Source organism: Hyperolius riggenbachi, chromosome 1 (assembly GCF_040937935.1).
Source record: "Hyperolius riggenbachi isolate aHypRig1 chromosome 1, aHypRig1.pri, whole genome shotgun sequence".
NCBI classification, from domain to species: Eukaryota; Metazoa; Chordata; class Amphibia; order Anura; family Hyperoliidae; genus Hyperolius; species Hyperolius riggenbachi.
The window spans coordinates 578459806-578482069 of record NC_090646.1 but is presented as its reverse complement, the minus strand read 5'-3'; the positions used below and the strand labels follow the sequence as shown (position 1 = coordinate 578482069).

Here is a 22264-nt window from a genome sequence, read left to right as displayed (position 1 = left end):
GTTTGTGAACAGCAGTTTTCAGATCTTGTCACAGATTCTCGATTGGATTTCGATCTGGACTTTGACTGGGCCATTCTAACACATACGGTAGATATGTTTTGTTTTAAACCATTCCATTGTTGCCCTGGCTTTATGTTTAGGGTCATTGTCCTGCTGGAAGGTGAACCTCCGCCCCAGTTTCAAGTCTTTTGCAGTCTCCAAAAGGTTTTCTTCCAAGTTTGCCCTGTATTTGGCTCCATACATCTTCCCATCAACTCTGACCAGCTTCCCTGTCCCTGCTGAAGAGATGCACCCCCCGAGCATGATGCTGCCACCACCATATTTGACAGTGGGGATGGTGTGTTCAGAGTGATGTGCAGTGTAAGTTTTCCGCCACACATAGCGTTTTGCATTTTGGCCAAAAAGTTCCATTTTGGTCTCATCTGACCTGAGCACCTTCTTCCACATGGTTGCTGTGTCCCCCACATGGCTTGTGGCAAACTGCAAACGGGACTTCTTATGCTTTTTGTTAACAATGCCTTTCTTCTTGCCACTCTTCCATAAAGGCCAACTTTGTACAGTGCATGACTAATAGTTGTCCCATGGACAGAGTCTCTGACCTGAGCTGTAGATCTCTGCAGCTCGTCCAGAGTCACCATGGGCCTCTTGACTGCATTTCTGATCAGCGCTCTCCTTGTTCGGCCTGTGAGTTTATGTGGATGGCCTTGTCTTGGTAGGTTTACAGTTGTGCCATACTCCTTCCATTTCTAAATGATCGCTTGAACAGTGCTCCGTGGGATGTTCAAGGCTTTGGAAATATTTTTGTAGCCTAAGCCTGCTTTAAATTTCTCAATAACTTTATCCCTGACCTGTCTGGTGTGTTCTTTGGACTTCACGGTGTTGTTGCTCCCAATATTCTCTTAACCTCTGAGGCCCTCACAGAGCAGCTGTATTTGTGCTGACATTAGATTTCACACAGGTGCACTCTGTTTAGTCATTAGCACTCATCAGGCAATGTCTATAGGCAACTGACTGCACTCAGATCAAAGGGGCCGAATATTTATGCACACCCCACTTTGCAGTTATTTATTTGTAAAAAATGTTTGGGATCATGTATGATTTTCGATTTACTTCTCATGTGTACACCATTTTGTGTTGGTCTTTCACGTGGAATTCCAATAAAATTGATTCATGTTTGTGGCAGTAATGTGACAAAATGTGGAAAATTCCAAGGGGGCCGAATACTTTTGCAACCCACTGTATCAGCTGCTGTCAGTTACAACTGAATGTGCAAGGTAATGTCTGTTTCCCTATGGCTCAAGTGGGCGATATTACAGTTTAACCGTGTGTTGTCCAGGAAGCTGTTATGGGGTAGTGGCTTATTTCAAAATGGAGAACAGAGAATTCCATTGATCACAGTGGACAAACAGGACGCAGGAGAGGAGAAAGAGATTGATGAGTAGACTACACAGGAGGTAAGTATGACGTGTTTATGTTTATTTTGACTTTTAATTTTCAGTTCAGGTTCTCTTTAAGTTTGACAGACAGGATGAATGACTGATTTGGCCATACACTGTATGTGTGCATTTGGGATGGTCAATGACATGCATTTAATTCTGAGTTGATGCAGATTTTATGCTTATTTTAATGCAAATATATGCAGCTTGAAAATGGACCAATAGGTTGGAGCTGCTGCGGGTTTTTATTGGTCCATTTTCAAGCTTCCACCTCTGCAGAAAATCTAGCAGCTAGCCCCGGATGTGTCCGTGAGAGATCTGGACTGCTGGATCATCTTACCTCTTGCTCTGTGCCAATCTGTTGTGCTTCATATGTCATCCATCCACCTTCCTACATAGCATCAGAATGCTATGCTGCAGGCTAGCAACACATCTGTACAGCATCAGGCCCCAAAGTGTTGCTTAAGGGATTGAGTCCTGATCCCCAAGGCTAGGAACACACTAGGCAGAAATGCTCGCGTTTCAGAAAACACTAGCAGTTTTGCCTATAATTAAAGTCTATGGACCGCACGTAAAAACGCACATATTGTATCTCAATGGAGGCGCAGAGGGCTGCGTTTTTACATGTGTTTTTGGTGCTTTTTTATGTATTTTACTCCATTGATATTGGGAAAATTTTGAAAAAAATGCAAATGCATGAAAAACGCAAATACAAAATGCAATGGCAAACGCATACAAAAACCCATCCAAAAATTAGAAAGATACGTCATTCTGGAAGCTGTTGTCTGGAATGATCACTGATGATTATGCCGTAGGACTGTAACTGAATGAGTGTACATAGCTTTACCCACCAAATGAAAAGACACTAACTTTTCTCTGAAGTCAGGTCCGGTTCTCTCATGAAGCAGGTGAAACATTTGCACAGGGGCAGAGAGTAGAGGGACAGCATTTTTGTACAGTGCTTACACTAACAGAATGTAGTCAGAGTAGGAAGAGAAGCAAGAGGGAGAATGAGCGAGGTGAAGAGGTCATCACTGAGGAAATGCAGGTTGTTGTGCTGTTTGAGGTGTCTGACAGTGACTGGGGGTGGGGAGCAGGAGAGCAGCAGTGTTTCATTTCACTTGCACAGCAGAAGGGAGGAGGTGGCACTGCTGTCCTGACTGAGGAGGACTGGAGGGGCTGAGAGTGAGCAGCTTGTTTGTCACAGATTCACAGCCAGCCATTGTGCTATTGTGTTGAGCTGCAGCATGTCACGTGAGAACATTAAATGAAGCAGAGTAAATTGTCGGGTGCTGTGCGATCATTACAAAATGAGGGGAGAGGGACATCCTCACAAGTTTGCCTCAGGCAGCAAAGATTCTAGAACTGACCCTGTCTAAAGTGTTTTTATAATAAAGGTTGGGGGTCTTAATCATGAAAGGCACTGCCTAGTCTCCAACTTCCATCTCCGGCCTGGAACCCACTACAAAACGCTATCGCTAACCGCAATCGCTAGCGTTTTGTATGAGCAGTTTGTAAGCAATTTCAGGAGCGTTTTAGGGAGCAATATTAAAAAGTGTAATCAATTTGCCAGCGGTTGTGTAGCTATTAGCGTTTTAAAGTCTGATTGGTCCTTTCAATTAATTTTAACTTTGTTACAGTGTACAGTAACTTTAAAATGCTAGCAAAATCGTTCCATGCAAGTTGTGATGAGCGATTACACCAGTGATTATATACTTTACATTGAAGCGCAAACGCTAACAAAATGCTGCATGTCCGGCGTTTACGATTTTGCTAATCACAATTGCTTCTGTGGAATTTGCACCATCCATTTACATTGGCAGAGCGTTTAGGGAAATCGCTAGTGATTTCTCACGCTCCCTAAATGCTCAAAAAAATCGCTCTAGTGGGTTCCAGCCCTCAAAAGCATTTTTTCTAGACTGGAGAGACCACACTCTTTCTAAAATGTTTTTTTACTTTGAACTGTATTTGCTGAATACTATTAGTACCTGCATAAGTAATATGTTGGCGGCTGCAGTTGGGAACCTGGTGTTGAAGGGCCGAGTGCATGTCAAGCATTCTGCTAGGCTTGAAGCTTCAGTTTGTGTGGGATTTTTGTTTTTAGTGCTCTATAGTTCTTACATCTCCATCCAGTAGTGTAAGGTTGTTGCTGATTGTAATGTACAATGATCTGCAGCTAACGATGTGGTTTTTTTTTCATGCAGCTATTCAGATATCTTGATAGAGAGAGAAGTTCTGATGCAGAAGTACATTCACTTGGTACAGATTGTAGAAACGGAAAAGATTGCTGCTAATCAACTACGTCAACAGCTTGAAGATCAAGACACGGAAATAGAAAGACTAAAATCAGAGGTATTTGTCCACTGTGTGAAAATTGGGTGTTTTCATGAAGAAGTGCATTACATGTCCATACTTCTTGCAATACATATATTAAAAGTATATTTCAGGCTTGAGGCAGGCTACATCCAGTAGCTTCTTGTTACTAGGATAGTGGGCGTTTCTTCCCCTGCTCAAAGCAGGTCACCTGACCCAGTGTTGCCAACTCGTCAGTAAGGAAAGTAGCTATTGGCTGTCGTAGAAGTCGCTAGATGACGTCATCACGTAATTTGCATAATGCACGTTGCACATGCAAGTTATTTGCAAATTCAGAAACCGAAAGTAAGAGACAATTCTGTCATATGGCTCGTAGGAGTGAGCATCTCCTGCTGTAACTGCAGCTGGGGGGGGGGGGGGGGGGAACGACTCCTGCAAGAGGACGGGCCTGTCTGTGAGTGCTTTGGGACGGGGGAGGGGCCGGCAGTGGCAGCTGCTGTGGCAAGTTGAGAAGAGTCAGTACAGACACATCAGAGTCAGTAACACAAGAAAAAGTCGCCAGATTTGTCACTAGTCGCTTTTTAAAAAAATTGTCACTAGAGAGATTTGAAAAGTCACTAAATATATCGACAAAGTTGCTAAGTTGGCAACACTGACCTGACCCTGTCTACTTCCTCCCACTGCTGAGAGAGATTAACTGTCTCTGGTGAGCACTGCAATTTTATGAAAGCCACATGTATCTTTCATCTCCCTGTGCTGCCTTCAACAAGAAGGAATTCCTTGCTGATCTTTTATTTAAATTATTTTATTATTAACCTCCCTGGCTATGCCGCCGGAAGGCACCGCTCAGGCCCTGCTGGGCCGATTTGCATCATTTTTTTTTTGCTACACGCAGCTAGCACTTTGCTAGCTGCTTGTGCAATGCGATCGCCGCCGCTATTCGTCGCGCCGCAGCCGCCCCCCAGACCCCGTGCGCTGCCTGGCCAATCAGTGCCAGGCAGCGCTGTGGGGTGGATCGGAGTCCCCTTTGACGTCACGACGTCGGTGACGTCATCCCGCCCGTCGCCATGGCAACGGGGAAGCCCTCCAGGAGATCCCGTTCTTTGAACGGGATCTCCTGATCGATCGGAGGGGCTGGGGGGATGCCGCTAAGCAGCGGCTATCATGTAGCGAGACCTTGTCTCGCTACATTGAAAAATTTTTTATTTTTTTTTTTAAAACGGATTTGCTGCCCCCTGGCGGATTTTTAGCAAACCGCCAGGAGGGTTAATTCACCAAGAAGGTTTAGGAAATCTTAAATACTTAACTACACACATAGATGGGAGGAACTAAACAGGAACTGATAAAGAGTCTTTGCAGAGTTGTAGTGTTGAAGTGCCAGACACAAAAAGTTAATCTCTCAAGATTAAGATGGGCAGGTTCAGGCTTTACACTTAGAGGAACGCCAGTGAAAATAATGTAATAAAAAAAGTGCTTAATTTTTACAATAATTATGTATAAATGATTTAGTCAGTGTTTGCTCATTGTAAAATCTTTCCTCTCCCCGATTTACATTCTGACATTTATTACATGGTGACATTTTTACAGTGGGCAGGTTATGCAGCTGCTGCTAGCTGTTTTGGCTGTTAGAGACCGCTGTAAACAGCTTATTCCTGTCTGTGAACCTTGTTACATTGTAACAAACTGCCAAAAGTACCGTGGTCCCAGAGCTTCTTGTGGGAGGGGTTTCAGCACAAAATCAGTCATACAGCGCCCCCTGATGGTCTGTTTGTGAAAAGCAATATATTTCTCATGTAAAAGGGGGTATCAGCTATTGATTGGGATAAAGTTCAATTCTTGGTTGGAGTTTCTCTTTAAAGTGGATCCAAGATAAACTTTTATGGCCCATACTCACGGGCTACATTTGTGGCCTGTCGCTAGCACACGGGAGCGTGTGCGCGACAGGCCGGCGACAGCTCGTCGCCAGGTCCCTCTGCATACACACGGCGGAGGGACCTGGCAACTGATGCGAAGGAAGCTGTCGCTGATGTTCCTCCCCCCGCCGGAAGCTCAGGGTATTCCCTGCTGGTTGCTGTCGCTAGTCCGCATACCCACGCAGACTAGCGACAGTTGCGGCGGCAACTGTCGCCAGGCGATTGACCGCGCCAATCGCCTGGTGACAGCAGCGACGAGCGACGGTTCGGGGTGCGCGCCTGTGTTGCGCCTCATATTCACGGGCGACCTGTCGCCGCAACACGCATGCCGCGTGTTGCGGCGACAATTGTAGCCCGTGAGTATGGGTCATTACTCATTGCATAATTGTGTTCCTTTCCTATAGTTTATATTGCATTCCTGAAGCCAAATACTTTTTTTGTTTTGTTTAATACTCTAATTCCCTATAAACTAAACAAGCCTCGCCCACAGCTCCTTTTGTGCCTTGGCACTGTAGCAAGGGCTTATGGGAGCTCAGTCTGGGCAGGAGGAGGAGGTTACCAGCCAGAGATTTCAGAGGCAGAGGGGAAGAGGGAGGAGGAGAGGGAACTGAATTTACACACAGGCAAGCTGATAGCATTTCCATCCCTCAGCCTGTGACAATGTGACAAACAGAACATGTGTGCACTTATTGTATCACAGGAATAAATAATCATAAACTTTTGAAGCCGTTTGCAGCTAGATATGCTATCTAAACTTTAGATAAGATATATAGATAAGTTACTTTTTATAGTTAGTTTTTCATCTCGGATCCGCTTTAAAGAGGAACTTTAACCCAGGATTGAACTTCATCCCAATCAGTAGGTGATGCCCTCTTTCCAACACAAAATCTTTACCTGTAATTGAATAGATCATCTGGGGGGTCTGTGTGGCTGATATTGTGGTAAGACCCCTCCCATAATGCGATGTCATGACCATGGTCCTGACAGTTTGGAGAAATAACAGCTTTTTTTAACTGCCAAGCAAGCAATATCTCACTCTGTGCATAGAACTCTCAGTAAATTAACATTTCGTACAGATCAACTGATGTCACCACCAGTGATAAATTTCAGAATATAAATGAGAGAGAGAGGAAAGATTTTACAATGGGCAAACACTGACTAGATAATCTATATATGAATATTGTAAAAAATAAACAATTTTATTAATTGTGTTATTTTCACTACAGTTCCTCTTTAAAGTGACCATACACTACTCAATATTCTTAATAGGTGAGACATTTGAGCCAATGAAAATGTTGGCTCTAAATAAAATATTTGAAAAGATAAGGTCCCCTCTACTAACATATGGCCTTTTTTATCAATTGTGGGGGGCATGGGCAGGAGCTTTGTACTAGCAATGGGGGTGATGCGATCAGTATTAGATCAGATTACTGTTGTAGTCTGATATAATACCAGATGGGGCAATGTGAATCATCAGTAGCAGGGAGATATATTCATCATCTTCCTGTATTGTTTAGTGTATTGCCAGTTTTGCTAAGATAATATGATACATAAGAGTGCAGTTGTCTTAGCATGAGTTGACAGTTATGACAAGAATTTCTACTGGTATGTTGACATTGTTATAGCTCTTACTTACACTTAAAGGGGCACTACAGTGAAATTTAGGCCTGTGGGATTTCTCTAGTACCATGTTTATGTTAAAGCGGAATATAACCCTGCATTTCAACTTTGCTCTAAAACATTATTTACAGTATATTATATGCAACCAGCATTTTTTTTTTACTAGACCAGCATTGGAAGGGTTACACAGGGCTTTAAAGTTCCTGGAGATTTCTGCAGACGCATCCGAAGCTCAGATAGTTACATTTTGTTTACATAAATGTGGGGGGTGGGGGGGGGGGGCAACACACAGGGGAGGAGTAGTATACAATAATTATACCTAGAGGGAGTGTGTTTTAGGATATCTATTAGGAGTGCAAGTTGGTCCTAGGTCAGAGGGGGAATTTCCTAAGGTAGAATGCTTGTTGGAAAAAGTGAGTTTTGAGGGAGCATATAAAGATATCAAAGGTTGGAGAGTGACAGATGTGTTGTGGAAGGGCATTCCAGAGGAGGGGTGAAGCATGTGCGAAATCAGGTATACATGAATGCGAGGAGGTGATTCTATAGGAGGAAAAAAGCGAATTTGTAGATCTGAGATTGTGGTTGGATTGGTATCTGGAAACTAGTGAGGAGATAGGAGACAGGAGAGAGATTGTGGAGAGATTTTAAGGTTAGCGTTGAGAGTTTGAATTTGATTATCTTGCTAATTGGCAGCCAATGATGAGCTTGGCAGAGAGGAGCAGCAGAGGAAGAGCGAGAAGAAAGATGAATGAGACGAGCAGCTGAGTTCAGTACAGATTGGAGCGGTGCCAGTCAGTTGGTAGTCCACAATGTAGTACGTTACAATAGTCCAGACGAGATATTATAAGAGCATGCGCTAACATTTTAGTTGTGTCCTGAGTGAGAAAAGGTTAGAAGCGAGGTATGTTTTTGAGTTGCAGATGAGAGGAGCTCAGGGTATGGATGTAAGGAATAAAAGAGAGAGAGGAGTCAAATATTACCCCTAAGCGCCCTGCTTTGGAAACTGAAATTATGTGGGTGTTATTAACATTTATTGTTATATCAGGCATAGAGGTGGACAGAAAAATAATCAGTTCTGTTTTACTCATATTAAGTTTTAAGAAGAAATAAATAAAAACATATATTCTGAGTATGTTCTTGCTGGTGGCTTAAGGCTGGTCCCACGTTACAGCAGCCAGTAACGCAGCTTAACTCACAGCACTATAAAATCAATGTGCTGTTCACAGTGCACACGTTGCGTTACATAGTAACGCAGCACGTTTCAACAAAGTGCTGCATGCTGTACGTTATACTGGGCTAAGCAGCGTTAGACTGCTTGCACATGCTCAGTAATTTTGGAGGAAGAGGTCTCCCCTCCTCCTCCATGGCCAGCCACATGGCTAATTAATATTCACTGCACTGCAGAGACTGGTTCATTTGATCCGGATCTTTTTTGTGAGTCGAATCATCCGGATCATCACAATGAAAGATTCGGTTCACAGTGGATGTCTGTCTGGAAGAAACAGGAACATACAGAATGTACAGTGCAGGGAAAGTCCTGTCCTGCTAGTCATTTCACCCAGTCTGCTTTCCTAGTAAAATGATTCAAATGATTTGGTTCAAAGATCCGGATCTTTTCAATGATCCGATTCAAATGATCCGAATCCTTAAAAAGATCCGGACTTCCTATCACTAACCTGGAGCGGCTGCTTTGAGAGCTGCATAACGCAGCTCAATCTGACGTCCAACTTCAACACCACCATACGTTGCGTTAGTGGCACGTTATGCGACCATAACGTCCCCTAAAACGCAACGTCTTGGTGTGTAAGTAGCCTAAAGGCATTTTATTTACAGGGTGTGAAAATATCACCTTGGAGAAAACTCAGGAGAAAAAGTTAATTGAATAGGGCCTTCTGAATCCTCCTGTTTTGAACTGGTGGTGTTTAGTTGCAGCTTCTTATGTAATACACGTAAATCAATATCCAGCTTTTCATAACAGACAAAATTCAATGTTCAGGATCATCTGTGGGAAATTCCCCAGCTGGGCTATAACTTTACACAGTTAACATGCCTGGCTTGTGTGAAGAGCAGCCTGCTCTGAGCAGGTAACCTTGACACACTCTGGGTCACATAGTATGCAAACATATCCACCCTAATCAAAGAATAGCTAAAGATCTATCGCATACGAGTTACCAAAGAGATCATACATGGGACACGTTTGTTGTGCTGTGCTATGTTTAGTGTGGGGCAGTGCAGGGACAAGTTCAGTGGAGGAAATCTTGTTTTGTCATAAAATACTGCAATTATTTTCGTAGACATAACAACAAAAGTTGCAATTTATTGTAAACCTAGATCTTCAGTTTTAACTTAGGGCCCGTTTCCACTAGGAGCGGTGCGATGTGGCTACGTAGCCGCATCGCACTGCAGGTGCCCTGAAACACATGCACGGCAATGGAAGAGTTTCCACTGCATGCATGTTGTGCGGTGCGGAGCGATCTGAGAATCTGCAGCATGCTGTAGATTCTTACACGGCCGCATCCGCCCGCAGCCGCGTCCCATCTCCTCCAATACACTTCCGCAACGGGAGATGCGGAAATGATGCGGCCGGCGGCGGAAGTGGTGCGATGTGGCTACATAGGCCCTTAGCGTCTGTGTTACAGGTCACTATGTACATGAATTGTGGAGTGTAAAGGGTTTTTATTAACACATTGGAAACAATGTATCTTCAGTTCCCCTATAAAATGAGGTCCTGACAAACAACCGTAGTGGCATTGATTTTTGTTTTGTTGTAAAATACTGGCAAGGGACGCAACATTATTTAGGACACTTTAAGTGCATTTAAGTACAATAACATTTTAAATCCAACTTCTGGAAAATAATTATTTTAGTTCTTGCAGTTTGAAAAGTGGTTAGAATTATTTTCAGATTTGTATTGCTTTCCTAGATCCTCACCTGTGACTATTACATATTACTTCCTGTCCAAAACAGGAAGTTGGCCATTCTCTTCAGGAGGACAAGAGAGTTACAGCAAAAATAGAGCATGTTTTGTGGAGTGGAAAAGAGTAAAGCTGGCCATACAACTAGCGATACTTCAGCCCGACCGACCATCCGATTCGATAATTTTATGGATTCTGATGAAAATCAATGCCACAACAAGCATGCATGATTCAAACGATTTTGGGCCAAATTGATCAAATACAGTATATAGATCAAGCCAGCTGGAATATCTTGGCCTGACATGGTTAATTTGCTATGCCGTGGTAACGGTAAACAATATCGTGACAAATGCAACGGACCCCCGGCCATGTGGTGGCGCTTAGTGTGACGGCTGCGCTCGGGGGAGACAGCGGAGGAGACCTGTAGTCGGTGCAGGTGGACAGGTGGGATTACATTACACAGGCACCGGGGTGGGGCATTAACATTTGGGGGGTGGGCAGGTGGGCGGAATCGGCAGTGTCACGAGGAAGATTCCAGAGAGATTGCATGCTGAAGTCGATCAGGAAACAGCCTGCAGGGTACGGGCAGCCAATAGATCTCTCTCTAATCAGATTGGATCAGAGAGAAATTAGATGTATGGCTACCATTAGATTACAAAACAAGATGTATTGCTGTCACTCATTTTTTTCCAGCCTCAGGGCTATCAGTTTTGATACCTAGGATTCCCATAGCAAAGCTGTCGAAATGAGGACACAGACAACAACTCCCAAGAGATTCCTGCAGTTGGGCTTCAAGTCTCTCAGTTGCGGAGACACTTATTTCCAGGCAGAGCCATTTACCTCCTCTCAGAAGATATAGGTTTTATATTAGGAGAACATGTAATATGGTGAAGCAATGCGGAATCATATCCCCCAGTAGTAGTAAGGATCTGCGGAACATGACAATACAATGTATTGCAATCATTATAGCGAAGGAACAGAAGATGAGACACTATGAGATCTCTGCTGCTCTGGGGTAATTTGGCTGTAGCCACAAACAAAGCACACTCCTGTTGATTTCTTTAATCTCTGCTGCAGTTGGTGTTAATTTACCCTTCCACATTAAAGCCAAATGATTTTTTTGACAAACTTTCCACTAAGAATCTGAAGCACAATGCTGCTTTTGGGAAAAGTATCTGCATTCTGTATCAACAGTTATAATAAGCAAATTAACCGGAATTTACAGCCGCTGGTCACATATTTCTTGTCATAGGACAGGAAGAATATTTGAAAAGAGCTGCATTGCTTTCTGAAAGGGAACAGCTATCTGGAAGCTGGTGGTATTTGTAACCGGCACAGGAATCGGTGAAAAAAGAGTTCCATAGCGTAATACTGTAAGGCTCAGGTTTCCCCTTCACCATCAATATACACCAGGTGGATTCCACTACCCGTTTAAAACCACAAAGTGAGTATAAGGCTCCCCCCCAAACAGCCCACACTCACCCAGTAACCCTCGTTCTGTTATCAACCTTGAATAGGGGAGGGGGGTCCGTTACAATCCAATCCAACCACTAGGACTCAAATAAGTTATAATAGTGAAGTACAGTTTATTAAAAAGAGAAGTTGTCTTCATCTAAGGACTGTGAGATTGTAGAGCGATTCTATTTATCTTATTAATGTTTTGAAGTTCCTAAGTGACTTAATATTGCGCTCCACTGATTGAGACTGTATGTTTATGTCCTAAGCGCGGTTTAATCAGATTTGATACAGGAATCAGTGAACTTTGTTAGGAACCAATGAAGTACTGTATGCTCGCAAAAGCTCAGTAAGCTTAAAGGGGACTTAAAGTGACACTAAGGTCAAGGTTTAACTTTCCTGGGACTACTTCCAGCTCCCTGTAGTTTTCCTGGTCCCTTGGTGTCTTTCCACTTTTCTCCCTTGAGCTGCTGTGCCCATCCAAAAGCTGCAGGTTCCTCGATCGCGCTTCTGTGGAAAAGCTTGGACAGTTTTGAATAAATGAAGAACACTTCAGGCCTTTAAGGAGATTCCCGCAGCATGGTGCAGATCACACCTTTCTTTTCATCTGCCCCTATAACTCAGTTCAGGCATGGTTGGAAGCTACCATTGTATTTACAAAATGTTTATTCAAAATCTGCTGCCCAAAACAATGTGCTAAAATTCTTTCTGGTGACCAATCACTGTACATAGCTCAAGTATTTATTTTGTGTGATCATATTTGCCTGAGTAAGAAGTAATGATCCCGGCTAGAGATCTATTCAAATGAATGGAGAATCACCACTTTCAGATAATTGCTGTATAGCGATCAGAGCTGTTATGGCATGCAGTGTTTTCCCCAGGCTCTTATAGCTGGGTGCTCCACCCGGCAATTTTTGGGGAGCACCCGGCTTTCATCTGCTCACCTCCTCCTATGCTGTATTTTTTCATGCCACCCGGCTACTATTTCATGCCATCCGGCTACTATTTCATGCCATCTGGCTGGAAAAAAATTCTGGGGAGAACACTGGACATGCAATTTAATTTGATTGCCATTTATAAATCTGATGCTATAAAAGCATCACTACGTTAGTAGAAAGAACTATGGTATAATAAACATGAAGTACAAGATCTTGCAACTCTTGTGGTACAAAAATATCAAAAATCTTTATTGACACAAATACAAAAATATCTTAAAAGGGGAGGTATCTGCAGGATGCTCCTAATTTGCATGAATAATCATAGGGATTCCAGTATTTTGTAATGAAACAAGGCTTTCAAGAAATTGATTGGCAACGACACGCTCGTTTCGGGCATATAATGCCCTTCATCAAGCCACTGTATAAGCACTTTCTACAAAACCAAACAGAGAAATTCCAATTAAAAACATTAGTAAAATATATTGGAAGATAAGTACCAGCACCCTACAGAAGATAACCGATAGAAAGGGTGAAGACAAAGTGTGTTCCCCACAGGTCTCAAAGAGGGACCTTCACACTACGTCAAGAAAGATAAAGTATCTAATCCCAAAGGAGGACACCAAGAGGATAATCAGCCCATATGTTGGATGCAATCTGGCTCAGTGACCATATTGTTGAAAATAATAGAATAGATGGAGTGTAGTCTCAGAAAAATAGAGCCTATGTACAAAAGACAACAACAGTCACGTGGGGCCTGTAAATATCGGTCCCAGTTGTTGTACTGAAATACAGGAAGGAGAAAGGCACCCATAGACATATAAAGAACCCATAAATAGTATATGGGCAAAGATATATACATATACACAAACCTATGTCTCCTATGAGCAACACATGGCAGGAGCAGGCAAAATAACAGAAACTACGTAAGACATAGCAAACGCATATCGCACCTGGCAAAAAAGGAAAAAATAAACAACATAGAAATGGCTTGCACTCAAGGACAGCGCACAAAAGACATAACAAACAATGCATATTAATACCACTGTATCACATGTATACTGCCCCCATCATAAGTATGACAAAATATGGCAAGTGTATACTGCCTCCATTATAAGTATGGCCAAGCACACAGCCCCCACTACAGGTATGGCAAGTTATAACAGCAAAGAAGTCCATATTTCACAACGCATAGAGAGCACAGCGGCCAATGTGTATTAATGTCACAGCATCCCATGTATTCTACCTCCATCATAAATGTGGTAAGGTGTGGCAAATATAAGCTGTCTCCATTATAGGTATGGTAAAATCATAACGGCAAGAGAAACCATGTTCAACGCAGTAATACTTCCCCATTACTACAAAGGACACCAAACAGTGATAGAAAGTTCAGATAGCCACTAAACATCAACATAAGATATCCTATATGGCCTATATAATCATCACGTTACACATACATTGCACATACAGTCCTGTCACTATAAAGCAAAGGCGACTAAGCTGGGTCAGCATACCAAGCTGACAACTAATGATACAAAGAACTGTGCAACAGGAGGCCAATACACAAATACATGAATACTTACAATCCTGATGGTATACATGGGATGCTGTGACATTAATACACATTGGCCGCTGTGCTCTCTATGCGTTGTGAAATATGGACTTCTTTGCTGTTATAACTTGCCATACCTGTAGTGGGGGCTGTGTGCTTGGCCATACTTATAATGGAGGCAGTATACACGTGCCATATTTTGTCATACTTATGATGGGGGCAGTATACATGTGATACAGTGGTATTAATATGCATTGTTTGTTATGTCTTTTGTGCGCTGTCCTTGAGTGCAAGCCATTTCTATGTTGTTTATTTTTTCCTTTTTTGCCAGGTGCGATATGCGTTTGCTATGTCTTACGTAGTTTCTGTTATTTTGCCTGCTCCTGCCATGTGTTGCTCATAGGAGACATAGGTTTGTGTATATGTATATATCTTTGCCCATATACTATTTATGGGTTCTTTATATGTCTATGGGTGCCTTTCTCCTTCCTGTATTTCAGTACAACAACTGGGACCGATATTTACAGGCCCCACGTGACTGTTGTTGTCTTTTGTACATAGGCTCTATTTTTCTGAGACTACACTCCATCTATTCTATTATTTTCAACAATATGGTCACTGAGTCGATATTTACTGCCTCAGATTGGTTTGGCCAGATTGCATCCAACATATGGGCTGATTATCCTCTTGGTGTCCTCCTTTGGGATTAGATACTTTATCTTTCTTGACGTAGTGTGAAGGTCCCTCTTTGAGACCTGTGGGGAACACACTTTGTCTTCACCCTTTGTATCGGTTATCTTCTGTAGGGTGCTGGTACTTATCTTCCAATATATTTTACTAATGTTTTTAATTGGAATTTCTCTGTTTGGTTTTGTAGAAAGTGCTTATACAGTGGCCTGATGAAGGGCATTATATGCCCGAAACGAGCGTGTCGTTGCCAATCAATTTCTTGAAAGCCTTGTTTCATTACAAAATACTGGAATCCCTATGATTATTCATGCAAATGAGGAGCATCCTGCAGAGACCTCCCCTTTTAAGATATTTTTGTATTTGTGTCAATAAAGATTTTTGATATTTTTGTACCACAAGAGTTGCAAGATCTTGTACTTCTTGTTTATTATACCATAGTTCTTTCTACTAACGTAGTGAATTGTTTTGAGGTGAAGTGGATCACATCAAAAAGGACTTTAACGGCTTTTTAGTCTTTTTCCTAAAAAAGATATTCTCCCAATTATAATATTGCTATAAAAGCATCAATCAGGTTCTGAAAAGTGTACAATAGGTATGTGGCGATTAGTTTTAGGAGCATCACTTCATTGTTTGGCGCTGCTATGGCTCTGCCCTCCAACACACATAAAACCCGATTTGTTAAGAAGCTGTAACATAATAACATATCTTCTCTTTCTTTATTTCCAATTTTCAAAATATGATTGCAATTTTACAAGACCAAAACTATAAAAGGCTAATCAGATTGTGCCCCCTGGTGATCATCTGTAATTATCCTAAAGTGGCAGACAGAACTCCAGTGAAAATAATGTAATAAAAAAAGTACTTCATTTTTACAATAATTATGTATAAATGATTTAGGCCTCTTGCACACTGCACGCGATTCAGATTCAGATTCCGCTTTTTAATCTGTTTTTACTTCCGATTCAGATTCAGATTTGCAGTTTGCTCCTTGCACACTGCAAATCTGAATCTGAATCGGAGGTAAAAACTGATTAAAAAGCGGAATCTGAATCTGATTTTCTTGCAGTGTGCAAGAGGCCTTAGTCAGTGTTTGCCCATTGTAAAATCTTTTAAATTCCTGATTTACATTCTGACATTTATCACATGGTGACATTTGTACTGCTGGCAGGTGATGTAGCTGCTGCTTGCTTTTTTGGCAGTTGGAAACAGCTGTAAACAGCTATTTCCCACAATGCAACAAGGTTCACAGACAGGAAACTGCCAGGAGTACCATGGTCCTCAGAGTTTCTTGTGGGAGGGGTTTCACCACAATATCAGCCATACAGAGCCCCCTGATGATCCGTTTGTGAAAAGTATTAGATTTCTCATGTAAAAGGGGGTATCAGCTACTGATTGGGATAAAGTTCAATTCTTGGTCAGAGCTTCTCTTTAAGCATATTGGACGTAGCTGCTACGTCCAAAATGCTTTCCCTGCTTCCGCTCTTCCCCACGCGTGATCGGGCGCAGTCCCGCCGCCGCCCGTTAGCTCGGTGATCAATGAATGGGAACATAGTTAAAAACAAGATATAGATCAATTCATTGTGATAAGTAGTGATAAAGTTATTGGCGAATGAATGGAAGGGGAAAGTTGCTCGGATGTATAAGGTGAAAAACGGCTGAAGGCTGAAGTGGTTAAAGGACAGCTGTCACAACAGGGGTATGAAGGCTGCCATATTTAATAATAATAATCAGAAAATGTATATAGCGCTTTTCTCCTGCCGGACTCAAAGCGCCCAAGAGCTGCAGCCACTGGGATGCGCTCAAGAGGCCACCCTGCAGTGTTAGGGAGTCTTGCCTTGAACTTGAACTGTTTAAAAAGGAAATTAATAGTGAAATTCTGCATAATAGATGATACTCTTCTTTAATAGACTTTGGTGTTTAGGAAAGCTGTATTGGTGATGCGATCTGGAACAGTAATCCTCCTGTGAGACCCAACATAGGTTTCACATAGATTCTTGTGCACTTTGCAGTTTCCATGGCAACTTGAAACATGATCAGAGATTAATGGTGTTAAATATCTAGGTGATTGCAGTTGTGCTATAGTAGCTCTTGTTGATAAGAAAATTGCTGGCAGGGTACACAGACCATAGAAAAACTCTTGATAGCTGTTTGTTCTGCTGCATGACTAAATTGGCCCACCAGCCCTTGTGGCTAGAGAGCTGAGCAATGAAGGCTATTTGTTAAGGACGGTCAGTTTGAAGGTTTAGATGTATTTTATGGTAGAGGTTTAAATCCCAACTCCAGAAAATATTTTTATTTTAGGTTAGAGGAATTTCAGAAACTATTTTGTGTTTGCGTTGCCATCTGAAACATTTTCATCACTTCCTTTCCTGACAGGAACTGGGGAACATCTCTATAGCCGGGACAGCTAGACATTAAGAGGAACTGTAGTGAAAATAACATAATGGATACAATTGCTTATTGTTTACAATATTAATTTATAGATTATTCAGTCAGTGTTTGCCTATTGTAAAATCTTTCCTCTCCCTGATTTACATTCTGAAATGTATCACTGGTGGTGACACCTGTAGTTCTGCCAGGTGATCTGTACGGAATGTTTACTGAGTGTTCTATGCACAGAGGGAGATACTGCTTGCTTGACAGTTGTAAAAAGCCGTTATTTCCCACAATACAACGAGGTTCACAGATAGCAAACTGTCAGGACCTTAGTCATGACATCACACTGTGGGAGGGGGTTTTGCCACAATATCAGCCATACAGACCCCCCCCCCCCCCCCCCCATGATCTATTCCAGAAAAGGTAAAGTTTTCTCATGGGAACAGGGATATCAGCTACTGATTGGGATGAAGCTAAAAAAAAACAACACATCCAGATACTTACGTATGGAGAGGGAAGGCTCTGGGTCCTATAGAGCCCAGTTCCCCAACCCTGTCCTCAAGGCCCACCAACAGTACATGTTTTTCAGGAAATCACACACATTCACAGGTGAAGTAATTAGTGTTGCAGCAGAGCTGATTAATTACCTAATTACCCATTAATTACATGGGGACAGTGAAAGGAGCGTGAAGGCTCTATAGAACCCAGGGCCTCCCCTATCCTTAGTTGACTGTTTTTTTGTTGTTGTTTTTTTAACTTAACATTTACTTTAAAATTCTTCTTTAAACTTTATTTGTACACTGGGGACAAAATAAATCTCCACAGAGTTTTAACGAACAGGAAGTCAGGAAAATATCTCAGGTGAGAAAAGGTAATAATTTATGTTGAATGCAGTTAGATTGCTGAGGTTCTTTAAGGCAGAACAATAACCTGTATCTGGATTAAGGAGCATTCTCCTGAAGATGGTATATGGTGTTGAGTCCTGGAGTGCCCAGGATGTATATAACATCAGTACATAATACAGCCATCTAGCATCCAGTCATGGCTGAGACTTCAGTTGAGGCTGGACTGACCATTTGATACTTCTAGAAATGACAGATGCTATTGGGAACTTTATCTCAAACATTGAAGTGAGGACTATTTATTGCACCGAAGAGGAAAGCTCTAAAAACAATATTCGATTTCCTCTTTATTCTTTTTTAGGGTGGCCATACATGGTACAATTTTTCATTTTTTTTCGATTAGATAATTTAGTTCGATTATTCAGTTTTTTTCAACTGATTTTTCCAACATGTCCGATCTCATTTTTTTTTTTTTTTCGAAAAAACGGGATAATCGTTAGAATTTCTTGATCGAAAAAAAATATTTTCAACTTTCATTAGATTCGATCATTTAGATCGAATAAACGGGATAATCGAACATTTTTATTGTACCATGTATGGCCACCATAAGACCTGGAACCTACTGCAAACCGCAATCGCTAATCGCAAGCGATAGCATTTTGTATGAGCAGTTTGCAAGCGATTTAATGAGCGGTTTAGGAAGCGATTTTATAAAGTGTATCAAATTGCTAGCGGTTGTGTAGCGATTAGCGATTAGCGTTTTTTAAAGTCTTGATTGGTCCTTTTAATTAATTTAAATTTTGTTACAGTGTACAGTAACTTGAAAACACTAGCAAAATCGCTCCGTGCAAGTTTTGCTGAGCGATTACGCAAGCAATGATATACTTTACATTGAAGCGCTACCGCTCCCAAAATGCTGCATGTCCTGCACTTGCGATTTTCTGAATCGCAATCGCTCCAGTTGAAGTTGCCCCATCCATTAACAGTAGCTGAGCGTTTTTACAAAACTCTAACATTTTCAAACGCTCCAAAAATGCTCTGAATCCTTGTGGGTTCCAGCCCTTAGGCTGACACAGAAGTGATTTTTAAAAGTGTTTAACACTTTGGTATCAAGCTGTGTCAGCCTGAAGATGAAAGGTTTTGAAAGCTTGCTTTTTTCAGTCTGTTGAGTCAGCCAATAAACGATATCTTTACCTCATAGATTATATTATATCTCCCCCAGCAGCATTCTGTCATTATTGTAAAGGTATAAGAACCATCAGTTCAGCCAAATAGATGTTTAGTCATCATGACCGGGATACCAGTAATGTTTTTTTTTACTGTAAACTTTCTGCAGCAACTGGTGGATAGCATGGTGTAATATTCTGTTGAAGTTGTTTCATACAACTGGAAAGGCAGCTTACCGCTACATTATTTGTCATATAGGAAGAAAAACCCTTCAGTCCTCCTGAATGTTACATGAATAAGCCACATTACTAGTGTATCTGCAACCTTACATTTCTTTAAGGTGACACTGAAGCGAAAAAAACCCTTATGATATAATAAATTGTATGTGTAGTACGGATAATGAATAGAACATTAGTAGCAAAGAAAAGAGTCTCATATTTTTATTTTCAGTTATATAGCTTTTTTTTTTATAACATTGCATCATTCTCTCATATTTGCAATTTACAAACCACACTCTTATTTTAAACTATGAAACCGAGAAGAGCTAATGGCCCTTTGAACTCCCCTGCAGTAAACTCCAGTGACTGTTTCTTTGATGTATAAGTGCTTCAGAAAATAGCACTATCTCTGACCCAAGTTGGTCAGCGAGCACAGGGAAGCTCTTTTGCATAGATAACAACTGACGTTTCTTAACTCTTCCTGTACTGGAAACAATATCAGACTCATATTTGTGCTACTACCTGTAATGTTCTATTTCTTAGCTGTACTACACATACAGTGCATTATTTCATTAGTTTATTGTCACTTCAGATTCCCTTTAATGCACATCATAGGACAATTTGCAATAAAAAGCATTGCACGATGGTTTGTGTATTGCTCATCTGCACTGTTTGCTATAAAAATATTGACAAGCACAGAACAACAAAGTGATTAGACCTATATCCTAAAACATCACTTTTATCAGTGTTAGTAAAGCCGGGGCTGCACGTTAGACATGAAAGTAAGTCACATCACAGCTAGCACACTGTTCAGCCTCGTACACACACCACTAGACTGCTCTTGGCTGAGGCAACCGTATGGGGCCTTCTAGGCTGAGAAACCAGTATGTACAGAGCTCTGCCAAGATAGCTTAATGATCTGACATGCCTTATTCCCAGCACCACTGACCCTCCTCCCTGCTTCATAGACACCGCATACATCACTTGGCAGTCATCTAGCGCCACATCTGTACAGCATTGGGGCTCCACACTGCCACCAGCAGGATAGACTTTGATCCTAGGGGACAACACAAATTAAGGAAATTGGTACAGTATATGTGTACACACCTTAACAATAAGTGGTAGTTGGTGGTTAGACAAATTGAATAGGGTGTAAATATGCTGATCATTACAGGGATATAAAAATCTCTACACACAAACTACCTGCACTACATGTACAAAGCCCTTCACTGTCAGATCAGGTCAGTGCCTGTGTTAAATTTCGGCAATCGGGTGCCCAGCCGGTCATGTGAGTAGTAGCTGATAGGCCATTAGTAGTTTGGGCGTCAAGTTTAAGTTAGCGTTAGATACTTTTTTGGGGGAAGGGAGGTAAGGTTAGACATTAGGTAGGGGGTTAAGGTTAGGCACATTGGGTGTGTGTGTGTGTGTGTGTGGTGGGGGGGGGGGGGGGTGGTATAGTTAGACATTACGTGGAGGAGTCAAGGTACAGTTAAACGGAATGGTTAAGGTTCAGATAGATGCCAGGTAGGCCAATATTTTACTACTAATGGCTTATCCCAGCGCCAGACTGCAGTAATACGAAATCGTAATCACTTATAAGTCGTCTGATGTAACTCCAGGTCATAAATTAAGATGTTTTTTCTTTTTCTAAATGTTTATAGATACTATTTTATATTTACCTCATTGAAAATTTATTGATAATTATACCATTTTGTACCAAATATAATTGATATAAAACTACATAGATTGTTCTTACCAGAAATACTTTTTTATTTACAGATTATAGCACTGAATAAAACCAAGGAGCGCATGCGACCTTATCACATCAGCCATGAAGATGAAGATCCAGACATCAAGAAAATCAAGAAGGTAACTTGCAGCAATGGAATAATACTGCTGCTGGAAGGAGATGACCTTGCAATCATTCATTGCATGAATGAATCATTTGTCAGTGGCTTTAATTATGCTTATAATATACACAAGATACAGACAGGCAAAGCATTTGTAATAGTGGATTGAGAAACCTGCAGGTTGTACTGGCTCCGTTCATGTTCACAGTGCTTCCATTTTCCTGCCTTGGTGTCAATATTTACTGGGCAGCTGGATATAATCAGGTTTATTTTTCTATCCCCTTTTGCCTTATTTTTTTAGCACTGTTTTTCTTTCTTTTTGTTTTTGTGCTTGCACTCTGCCTTGCTTGACATGATTGCTTATTTATTATGCGTAATTAATGATCCGAAGGATTGCATTACCATATTACTATATTTAATACCGATCCTCGACCATGCAACTGACATTTATAATCATTGTTTTTGTTATATTTCAGTAACCACTAGCTGTTAAATATATTTTTAAATTTTTTAAGTTTAAAGGGAGGGGTCTATGCCTTAAAGGGACACTTAAGCCAGGAACTAAAAAAAAATCAGTTTTACATTCCTGGGGCTTCTACCAGCCTCTGCAGTCATCCCGTGCCCTCACAGTCGCTCGCAAAGCCTCCGTTCCCCACCGCCAGCTAGTTTTGTTTTCGCTGACAGGCCTGGCCACGCATATTATTCTTTGCATTCCCGTCCGCAATATAGTCCTGCGCCTGTGCAATGCACTATTGAGAACGGGAACATGTAGAAGGATATGCGTGTCCAGCCCTGCGCAGGCGCAGAAAGCCCGCCGACTCCCTGTCAGGAACTGTCAGCAAAAACGAAACTAGCTGGCGGCTGGGGACCGGAGGCTCCGGGAGTGACTGCGAGGGCACGGCATGGCTGCAGGGGGCTGGTAGAAGCAAAACTGATTTTTTTTTTATTCCTGGCTTAAGTGTCCCTTTAATAAATGGGAAAT

The 22264-nt window shown here is 41.7% G+C and overlaps 1 protein-coding gene across 1 annotated transcript in view; it reads left to right on the top strand.

Moving 5' to 3' along the window:
* The window catches only part of RASGRF2 (Ras protein specific guanine nucleotide releasing factor 2), a 346737-nt gene that overhangs the window by 148741 nt on the left and 175732 nt on the right, over positions 1-22264 (top strand). The window contains exons 3-4 of the mRNA XM_068247973.1: positions 3641-3788; positions 21212-21301. Coding sequence (XP_068104074.1) covers positions 3641-3788; positions 21212-21301 — 238 coding nt within the window. The remainder of the gene's footprint in view (positions 1-3640; positions 3789-21211; positions 21302-22264) is intronic.